Source organism: Bombina bombina, chromosome 2, assembly GCF_027579735.1.
Source record: "Bombina bombina isolate aBomBom1 chromosome 2, aBomBom1.pri, whole genome shotgun sequence".
In the NCBI taxonomy this organism is placed as follows: Eukaryota; Metazoa; Chordata; class Amphibia; order Anura; family Bombinatoridae; genus Bombina; species Bombina bombina.
This window is the reverse complement of record NC_069500.1, coordinates 502,277,550-502,289,359: the sequence shown is the minus strand read 5'-3', so window position 1 is coordinate 502,289,359 and position 11,810 is coordinate 502,277,550. Positions and strand designations below refer to the sequence as shown.

The window sequence follows — 11,810 nt, the reverse complement described above, 5'->3', positions numbered from 1 at the left end:
AAGTTCTATGCACACACATACCCACATATTCTGCTATAACTCGCAACTATACATTTATATACATATTATTTAAGCTGGGGTTATTATGAAAACACAATGCATAGGCTTGAAGCACCTCCTTTAAGGTATGTCAAGGGTTCTTCGGGAGACAGAGCAGCTATTATTCTAGAGACAAAAGAATAGTTTATTTACCTATGTTTTGTTTACTATGTCTCCTTTATCAGCCTAGCCTTCCCCTAACACATTAGAAAGCAGATAAACCTGTCTGGTTACCCTTTTTGACAATCACAGTTATAATGTTTGTTTGCAACGTATTTTGTGTGTTTTACAAATTGAGGTCCCTTTATATGTTGCATTGGCTGTAAGCTAATACTAAGAAGTGGTTTTGTTTTGTGGTAATGTGAGCAGGTATTTGTCTCCACTTTCTGTCTGCTCTCATGTTTGTTTCAGGCTTTCACTCAGTTAAATAATGTTTTCACCTGATACCACATACTCCTAGAATTAGGGAGTGCCTATAATAGCTCAACATAATCCTCTAGGAAATGGTCTCTAATACATTTTTGATACAATAACTGACTCACTAATCAGTCACAGCTTCAAATACTGGAAATCTGATCCCTGCACAAAGCGTATTTTTAGCGGTTCATATTTACAAAGCCCAATTCACCCACTCTTTCTAGTTTCATGAGCCAACATAATACTACCCCTATATTTGATCACAGAGGCTCCATAACCAGAAGTCCATAACCCCCTTATACTCATCTACGGTCTCATAAATGCGGGACCTTCCTATTATAAATACCCCATAATGTGTTGCTTTTAGTACAGTGTCTCTAGTTAATAAGACAGGACAACCCCCCCAACTAGTATTTTTAAGCATATACTCTCAATAGAATTCAGTTCAATGTGGGCTCAATCACTGTTATTCTCATGTTTGCACTAGGCAATGGGCACTTCTATCACTTATTAAGAACTGTAGCTGGATAACTCTAATAATTGCCTAGGACCATATACTCCTTTCCCTTAACTTGTGGTCTATCATTACCATGATTTATGATCTCCATAACTGGGACCCTGAAAAGCCTACTCTTGCCCTTATTTAAACCTAGCACAACAGTCTTTGTCCTACGGACAGTAGCCGAGTCTGTGGGATAAGACGAGTCAATTCCTTCACAGGATGAACACATATAGGCTAAGGAGTGACTAATATATTTGTTTTATATTCGTTATATGGAACTAACCGTACCCATTTTTTTTTAAGATTTTATATCTTGTTTAAGCAGTTACTTTGGGTAGTTCTATTAACTGCACATACTAATCTCTTGATAATATTCTAAACTATATCTCCATTTAGCCGTGATAAGCTCCTGTCATACTAGCCCATTGATAGCAAAGTGTATGCAATAGCTTCCTACCCCTATGTAAATGAGTATGTGCCCCTCTGTAGATAGGACTCCTATAGTTTAGTATCCTTCACAGAAAGCTACCCTTATTTTTACATACCCTAGCTTAAAACTACTCACGTTGTAAATAGAGGATAATTCTGTTTAGTAGTGTTTTTAAAAGCTCTGTGTTCTCAGTGCATTCACAAATTCGACATACTAACTGGCTCCGCCCTCCACCCCTCCCCCCTTTCTACTCTATTTTGAGCGGCTCTCGCCCGCTGTATCCCCCTTCCTCATAAAACTATAGAGCTACCTCCTCCATAGCCCTAATCTTATCTGAATAAATACCCTAATCTTCTTTTTAGTTAGCTGGGAGAGGACCATTTTTGTTTATGTTACTTTTATGATACTCTATAATAAAATTGAAGTCTCTCTATAAGATAGTCCACATTGTATAGTAACGCTAGAGGTATTTGAATACATTACTTTTCTAATTGTACTGTGTATACATTTATCTGTAAATGTTTTGGGGCATACCCTTTATATATTGTATTTGTTTATGACTTCAATAAAAATTATTAAAAAAAAAAAAAAAAAAAAAAAGTATATTATTATAAATGTGTTAGTTATGCAAAACTGGGAAATGGATAATAAAGGGATTATCTATCTTTTAAAACAAAAATTCTGGTGTAGACTGTCCCTTTAAACGGGGAGTTTGGTCTGTCACTGTGAAGCGGGCGTAACCCTAACACTACCTGATCGATACAACATCATACCTGATGTTTTAAAGCACGTTATTCAAAACAATTTAGGAATGTTAAGTGATTTATGCCCTTTATGGATTAAAACCAGGCTCTGCATCAACTATGTAATTTTCCATGGCAGTTTTGCCATGGATCCCCCTCCGGCATGCCACAGTCCAGGTGTTAGTACCCTTGAAACAAATTTTCCATTACTATTGTGGCCAGAAAGAGTCCCTGTGGGTTTTAAAATTCGCCTGCCTTTTGAAGTCTATGGCGGTTCGCCCGTTCGCGAACAGTTGTGGAAGTTCGCGTCCGCCGTTCGCGAATGCAAAATTTTAGGTTTGCGACATCACTAATGTCTTATTATGACTTTACTGTCCCTTTAACTGTCTCTTTTTCCACTGTGTTTGATTTTGACTGTGTAGCATCAGCTTATCATAACCTATTTTAGATTAAATTACTTGTAAGTGAATTCATATATTGTCTTACTTATAGTTTTTTACATACAGTTAAAGGGATACTAAACCCAAAATGTTTCTTTCATGATTCAAGTAGAGAATACAATTTTAAACAACATTCCAATTTACGTCTTATCTAATTCATTTTGGATATCCTTTGTTGAATACATACCAATGCATATGTGTAAGCCAATAACGTGGGGCATCTATATGCAGCCACCAATCAGCAGCTACTGAGCCTATCTAGATATGCGTTGTAGCAAAAAATATCAAGAGAATGAAACAAATTAGATAATAGAAGTAAATTAGAAAGTTGTTAAATATTGCAATTGGGTTTCATGTCCCTTTAAACTTATAGAACAAAGAGGAGTCAAGGGTTAATACTTTAAGGTGCACTGCAATGTACACCGTCACTTGTAAAGATTGAGTCCGTGTAGGTAAAGGTGAAGCACTTTGCACTATTGCAGTAATGTGCTAAAATTATTCAGAGAAAACTCAGTATAACTTCCAATGGTAGCTTCACTTAGGGGTTAAATGAGGCACAAATACGAACACTTATATTGTTTCCCTCTAAGGCAGACAAATCAAATCATATGCCACACTAGCCGTTTGGCCCCGTTGGGCATGGAGATATATCAGTCCCCTTGGTGCCTTAAATATAAGTTTCAAAGCCACTGCGGGCCCACCTCACATACCTCCTACGACCTCTCAGCAGTATAGGTCTTTATCCTGTTACCGGTTCCTCTCGGTGGATGTCCGTGTGCGGGTATATCTGGAGACTTATCCGCTCCTATTACTTCCGCTCCCTCTCACCGGTCCTCTGGTCGGATCCTTCCTGTGTTGCTGAGCGGCCTTAGTGTGACATCACCGAAGGTGTGTGCTCACCAACCAATCTTAGTACGGCTCCTCCACACAGTAGTTGGCGTGGTGTTTGGTAACGGCATGTAATAAACATATAAAAGAAAAGCAACAAACACCACGGCTTAAGAAAAAATAAAACTTAATATTTATTGGTATACATTTAAAAGTTATACTGGACAGCAGTATCCATAAGCTGGTTAAGGAGAGACGAGCAAAAATAGGCTTACGCGTTTCAGCATATAGCGGTAGTCATAGCCTGTAGTTTTGCTGACACCCTGAGTTTAAAAAACACATTCTAAAAGCTGATTGGGTCTCAGTGTAACTCACTCTTTAACTCTTTATTCACCAGACTAGATATGTAAAGACATAGAATTTACTGGTTACAATCTAAGTAACTGTCGAAGTATTCATTTGATCTCAGTGACTTGTTAGTGACTAGATAGTTAAGCATTTTAACGACTATTCATCACATTTGCTGGAACATAGTCTAATGTAGAATTAAACTGTTTTAGCAGAGAAAAGCATATCTTTATATTCACAATAAATTAGTTCTTAGTCTTTAATGTTAGATTTGAAATAAGGTATATTATAAATTTACCACTTCATGGTCATGACCATAGATTTGTAAACATGCTAGTGTATATCCTCCTTTGAAAATTGACTTATTAGAAATATGGTACTATATATATCTGAACTTCTCTGATAACTATATAACGTATCCTAATCGTACAATACTACCTAAACTTCTTGTATACATGAATCAAAGTGGATACTATGTATGTACCGTATATGGGGTATAGTATGTAATATCTATATAGATCAGCATGTAGATGTTATAAAAGAATATATCATATAATCTGGGCCAGATAGAAATAAATGAATACTATACAAAATAAAACACAGTCCAAGAATAAAAGATGGGCTTGGCTGTATCATGTGTAATACAGTAGAGAAGAGTCCTTAATATATATTACTCCCAATAATTGATAAGGTCATATCTGGAGTTTAGGCCCTCTGGATGTCTCGTTTTAAGTCTGATCATCCAGAAGGCCTCTCTTTTGGCCAATAGTTTCTCGACATCACCCCCTCTCTTGGGAGGCCTGACCTTCTCAATTGCACACCATCTTAGAGATGAGATGTCACCACTGTGTTTATATTTGAAATACCCTACCAGTGGGGTATTGGATTTTCCTTTTGTAATGGTAGATAAATGTTCCCTAATTCTAGATTGTATGTCCCTAGAGGTGAGACCTATGTATTGCAGTCCACATATATTACAATAAAGAATATAGATGACTTCTGTTGACATGCAATTCAAACATGATAATATATTGAAAGTCTCCCCTGTTACATGTGAAGTAAAGAACTTAGTTTTTGTGAGATATTCACATGGTTTGCATTTGTTGTGACCACAGGGGTACATGCCCACACTAGTAAGCCAAGATGAGGGTCTGTCTAATTTGGTTGATAGAAGAGTAGGGGACAGTAGGGTTCCCAGGGTAGGACACTTTTTGGAACTACATCTGACACCTATTTTAACAAGATCCACTAGTTTGTCATCTGCCTCCAAGATGTGGAAATGTTTTTTGATAATTTTAGTAATCTTGGGAAACTGTTCACTGTAGTTCGTAGTGAAATTTACCTCCTGGAATGGTTCTTTTTGTCTTGTGCTTTCTGTAAGCAAGGATGATCTCTGTAGAGCATTAACTTTACTCTTAGCTGTCCTAATGACCTTGTTAGAGTAACCTCTCTCTCTTAGTCTATTCTCAAGTTTCTCTGCTTCACGTGAGTAGTCACTTTCTAACATGCAGTTTCTTTTGAGTCTTATAAAACTCCTTTTGCTACTGCACCCGCTGTGTGTTTGGGATGGCAACTTCTACTGTGAAGCAGAGAGTTGCCCGATATTGGCTTCCTATAGATATTGGATACCACTGGTTATCCAATGCGACCATTTAGGGTTATATCCAAAAACGTATTTTAGATTAAATTACTTGTAAGTGAATTCATATATTGTCTTACTTATAGTTTTTTACATACAGTTAAAGGGATACTAAACCCAAAATGTTTCTTTCATGATTCAAGTAGAGAATACAATTTTAAACAACATTCCAATTTATTTTGGATATCCTTTGTTGAAGACATACCAATGCATATGTGTGAGCCAATCACGTGGGGCATCTATATGCAGCCACCAATCAGCAGCTGCTAAGCCTATCTAGATATGCATTGTAGCAAAAAATATCAAGAGAATGAAACAAATTAGATAATAGAAGTAAATTAGAAAGTTGTTAAATATTGCAATTGGGTTTCATGTCCCTTTAAACTTATATACACTTAAATTAATGAGTGATGTCATTCTTTTACAACAGATCTAGTGAAGGCTACGACTGAAGATATGGATAATTGCACTGATTTAGATGGGTTCATCTTTAATGCTTTTTCGGACACTAAAAATCTGTATGTTTTATTTTTTTTGCTATTTATGTTTCTGTTCATTGCCACAGTAATGGGTAACAGTCTGATAATCCTGCTTAGTTGGTCAGATTCTCAGCTCAACACTCCAATGTATTTTCTTCTGAGCAATCTCTCCTTTATAGATATTTGTTATTCTTCAACCACAATCCCCCAAATGTTGGTCATATTCCTAGTTGAGCAATCTTTTATATCCCTCCCAGCATGCATTGCACAGATGTATTTCTTTCTTTCTTTGGCAGCTTCTGAGTCATTCATACTGGCTACAATGGCTTATGACCGTTTTGTTGCTATTTGTAACCCATTAAGATATTTTTCCATTATGAACAAAGACGTTTGCCTCCAAATGGCAGGTGGGGCATGGGTGACTGGATTTATTTATGGTGGCATTCATACCACTAATACCTTTAGGTTGTCTTTTAGTGGAACAAATATTCTTAACCACTTTTTTTGTGATATTCCACCCTTGCTAAAGATATCCTGCATTGATACGTACTTCAATGAGATGAGCATTTATATTATAGGTGGATTTCTAATCATGGGATGTTTCCTCTTAATAACTGTATCGTACATTAAAATTATTTTCTCAGTTTTGAACACACCAAAAGGAATTGGAAGAGGAAAAGCTTTTTCCACCTGTGTATCCCACTTAATTATTGTTATTCTTTTTTATGGCAGTGGTAGCTTGACATATTTGAGACCAAAGTCTAATTTTTTTACTGATAAGGAGTGGCTCTTTTCCATATTTTATACATGTATAACACCACTCTTGAATCCCATGATCTACAGCTTTAGAAACAAAGATATCCAAAGAGCTCTGATGAAATTGATCGGATACAAGTATTCACAGGCACAACAAGATAATTAAAACAAAGTGATTTACATGAACCCATATATTTTCAAAGTATTTCTTTTTATTAAACATTTAGTGTAACATGAATTTGTTTACATACTGTTACAAAGTACACCTTTTGTTGCTAAAAACAATAAAAAGAGAACAAAACAAAGCTCATATTAATAAATGTAGGTACCAAATAAGGGAAACTATGCTATTGCATCTAACATACATCTGCATTTTAGATTCATTTAGGCCTAGATTAGAAGTGGAGTGCAAAAATATTAGCGCTATTGAGCATCAACTCCCCTCAATTTAAAACAACAGCGGTCTTATTCTTGCTCTCATATTACAAGTGGAAAGTAAAATGGTAGCTCTCAAGCGCATCTAAAGGTCTGATAGCTGGGCTATGCTAAATCCCTCACATAATAGACTTCTGGCACTTGCTTGATCACTAACCTGAAGGTATGCTAAGCCAAAGGTGTGTTACAAAATATAAATAGTTTTGTTATTTGCACAATTAAAAGGTTATCTATCTATCTAAATAATAAAGGTGTTTTAACTGTGATTAAAAGGAACATAGTATATGACAAGGTGTTGTACTGGGAAGGGTTCAAAAGATATATATATATATATATATATATATATATATATATCAAAGTTCAGTATCTGCACTCTCACCAACTCTCCACAACTGCCAGGGTGCTCTCAGGAGTATGTAGTAGATAAATGATTCAAAGCACTCTCTGGACTTCTGACAACAAAGACAAAATTTATTGTAATAGTGACGTTTCGGGACCAAACCTGTCCCTTCTTCTGACAGTCAAACAATGCAAAACTCAAACTTAAATAGGCCATACAGACCCTCCCCTGTATTGCTACCAATCACAGGTAAGCGTGTGCAAAAGTGAAGACCACACCAAAAATAAGGTGTGGACAAGTGATAGTGTATCATGTGTAATTATGAATGTGTATAACATAAAAACAACTAAAAGATCATTATTAGTATAATCCTCATGTGTACTAGTAACCATTGATCATAATAATTAAATTACAAAGTCATATTAGTGCAAATTTAGTGCAAATTTACATACTACATATTAAAGATTCACCCCTTCAAAGTGCTCAAAATGGATTCAACCACTATTCAGTGGAACCACCCCTCTTCATTGATAGGTGTAAATCTACAGTCACCATTCAACTATATACTAAGTTTATTTGGATCATCAAAACAGAAAACCAAGCTATTTCTTATTGCTGTACCTTCACAGCACCTAAATGTGAGGTATCACTAAACAGAAAACAAAAAACGATTTCTATAAAAGCAATTTATACAAGCTTGCGATCACATCGTAACCTAATGCTGCTGTCATCATAACAATGCTTGACACACCTCCTACTCTCATAGGACAAGCATACACACTCCCTCTCCACCTCATTATGTGATGGAAAATAGACAGAATAAAGCTGACAAATCCTTATTTGTTCAAATGGCCAGAACACAAGGAGCGCACCAATCACAAGCCGTTTCTTCCTTGCACAATACCAGTGTGCCCTGTGTTATCAGATCGCAGCTAGGGACAATCGTCCGCGAGCATACCCCTCAAGATCGCACAGGTCAAGTGTTACCATCTGAGCTGGAGACCAAGTGCACTCTCACAACAATCAACAGCTGACGCACTAGCAGCGCATATCCCATAGGGTATTCATTAATTGTACCAAATTACCATAGCAGTACAGGCCGTACGGTCAGATCGCAGCTAAAGGCAACTGTCATCCTGACATCTGAAGCCACACCCCTCACGTTCTCATAGGCTAATAGCCATCATCGCCTATCACCACAATCGCAAGCTGTAATGTCGCCAAATAAAGACAAACAAACCCTCAATAGATCAAATCCCTAGGTTATTCATCAAGACCCAAATATTAAGTGCTTGTATAACGTATATGTAACCATAATGTGAGCTTGAATAAACCGTCATCACCAATCCCAATAATTTAAGCGCCTCACACCCCCGTGTCAAATCTGAATAGCTAGTAGTCTCAGTCACACTGATAGTCCCAAAGGCAAATGATATATAATAACACTGGTATCCTTCAGCATTAACTCCTATCATTGTGGTCACGGGCCCCACACACCCATAATGAACAGAAGTACACAAATGATGTCTCAGCATCATATGTCTTATGCTCAAATAAAAACTTTCTGTTAGGATGTGTAGTTCCCATATTTTGCATATTAGCTACAACTACAAAGATCAGAAGTACAAAGTGACGTCTCAGCTTCGTAGCAGTGATTATACTCAGCCACATCCTCTACTCAACTACATGCCTCATATTAGGTTGTGTAGTTCCCATAATTTACATATTAACTACAACCAGACCAACATACATATGTATGTATACTCTATCATACCCAAATCTTTATAGTCTAAGAAGGACCTCGTCATTAGAACAGTGATGGGTAATATCAAACAGATATATAAGCGCCAAAAAAATATATAATAATAGATATAAGCACCTAAAAATTACAAACACCTAAAAATTAATAAAGATGCAGAATGTAAGACTATGGGTAAATACAGATTCATTACAACTACTATACAGCCTATGAAGATCCATTACCAAATGGATGTTCCAGGCCTAGAGACAATTCTAAAATATATGTGACTATCCAACCTAAGAGAAGCCATTTGTATGAGGGGGCAAACCATCGATACATTGGTAAACCAAGTCCCAGATCCACAATTGAGCACTTCAAGAGAGTGAATCTAATATATCGAGCTGATCAGGCTCTACTCAATATGAAAGTGTGAACAAAGGTGGTGTAGTGTAAAATATCCCGTGTTACATGGTGAAATGAAAAATAGGAAAAGCTAATATTACACATACAAAATTAAAATTAAAATAAAATAAAAGCACAAGTGTCTACTGTAAACTGCCAAAACAATGGGATAAACCATGCGTACATGGCCCCAATGGCTGATAATAAACTAAATGGATAAAGCTAAAAGCCAATATTATTAATTAAGAGACAACAAACGACTAGGACATTATTTTCACTCCTAAACATATATAAAATAAATCAGGACTCTCATTTGGTAATTGGATCCATGGATTAGCCCAAGAATGCTTGCCAACCAGATTGTATATTGAGGCCTCTGGGCACCAATGTACCCAATTCATGAATCCAGCGAGCCTCCTTTTGGAGCAGAATCTTCGCTCTACTACCTCCCCGTCTCAGTGGTGGCACATGATCGATCAGGCGAAACCTGAGATCAGTGACTGAGTGGTTACTGTCAAGAAAATGTCGTGCCACAGGTTGTCCAGATTTTCCACTGTCAAGTGCAGCTCTAATACTTGAACGGTGGTTCGCCATTCGAGTTCTGGTTTCATCAGTAGGTTTCCCAATATAAAATTTCCACATGGGCAATTGAGGAGGTATATAATATGTGTAGTAGTACATGTTAGGAACCAGTTGATCTTATACTTTCTTTTTTTCGGGGTGTTGAAACACATTTCCAGTGTGCATACTGTTACATGTGACGCAACTTAAACATTTAAAGCACCCAATTTTCTTCTTAAGCCATGATTGCTTTTCCATATTTGGGGAAATATCCATTTTCATAAGGCGGTCTCGTAAACTTCGCCCTCTTCTGTAAGATAATCTTGGTGCCCTCCACTGCTTGAATGGTAAGTTACTATCTGTTTCAATAATCTTCCACTCATCTTTAATGGCTCTCAGGATCAGATATGACGATGTGACGAAGGTAATTTGTTTTTCAGCCTCACTCCTAGTGTCCTTAACCTCCACCTGGTTGTGGTTCTTTCTTCTTATATCCTCTTTGTGTGAATCTCTCCGTCATCTCTGTCAACTGGAGACGACATAAATCACCATCAGTATTATTTCTCCTGACCCTCTGATATTGGGCTTTAGGTATATTCTTGATGAGTGAGGGTTGGTGACAGCTTCTGGCATGTATTACAGTATTCCGATCCGTACTCTTTCTGTACAGTGTAGTTCCAAGTGCGCCATTCTTCTTGAATACTCTTACGTCCAAATAATCGACAGTGTCTTTACTGGCCATATACTGGAACCTGATGGTACTTTCCATGGTATTAAGTGTTTGTATCCATTGACTCAAAGATTCTTCGTCCCCTCTCCAGACGAGGAACAGATCGTCTATATACCTACAATAAAAATAGATTGATGGATTTTCATAGACGTTCATCAAAGTTGTTTCATACTCCTCCATAAATAGATTCGCCAGCGATGGGGCCACATTCGATCCCATCGCTGTTCCTGCAATTTGTAGGTAGAAGGTGTTGTTGAATCTAAAGTAGTTCTTTTCAAGGCACATAGAAAGGAGGTCAATCAGGATGTGCTCTGGTGGGCCAACATAGGGCATTCGCCTTAATGCTTTTGCTACTGCTGTTATTCCTGCGGAGTGGGGAATGACCGTGTATAGACTTGAGACATCCATGGTAACAAGTAGATCAGTTTCACTAATATCTTTCAAAGAGATGATATTTTGTATGAATGTTGTAGAATCCTGAATGAAGGATCTCATTCTTCTCACTAAAGGTTGTAGAAAATGATCCACAAATATAGCCAGAGATTGTAGAAGGGACCCCCTTGCGGACACGATAGGTCTCCCAGGGGGGTGTACAGGATCTTTATGGATCTTGGGGAGTATATACATGATGGGTATAATAGGAAAATCCTTTTGTAAGAATCTTGCTTCCTGTTCTGTAATAGACCCCTCTTGCATCCATATCACAATCTTGTCGTCAATCTCACGTTTTAGAGCTAATGTCGGATCTCTATCAAGCTTCTTATATGTTGTTTCATCCGAAAGTTGGCGAATAACCTCATCCTTATAATCAGTTGTATTCATTATTACGACAGCCCCACCTTTGTCGGCCGGGCGAATCATAATGGTAGAATCATCTCTCAGGGTCTTCAAAGCCACCCTCTCCTCCTTGGAGAGATTATCAAAATGTCTGGATGTGCTCCTCGTTTCTTCTGTCAAATTCATAAGATATTTGGTATAGG

General features: G+C 37.3%; 1 protein-coding gene across 1 annotated transcript in view; it reads left to right on the top strand.

Annotated features, from left to right (window-relative positions):
* Positions 1 to 6,787, top strand: part of LOC128647069 (olfactory receptor 1019-like) — an 8,178-nt gene extending 1,391 nt beyond the window's left edge. The window contains exon 2 of the mRNA XM_053699884.1: positions 5,817 to 6,787. Within this exon, the coding sequence (XP_053555859.1) occupies positions 5,817 to 6,787 (971 nt within the window). The remainder of the gene's footprint in view (positions 1 to 5,816) is intronic.
* The last annotated feature ends 5,023 nt before the right edge of the window (positions 6,788 to 11,810 follow it).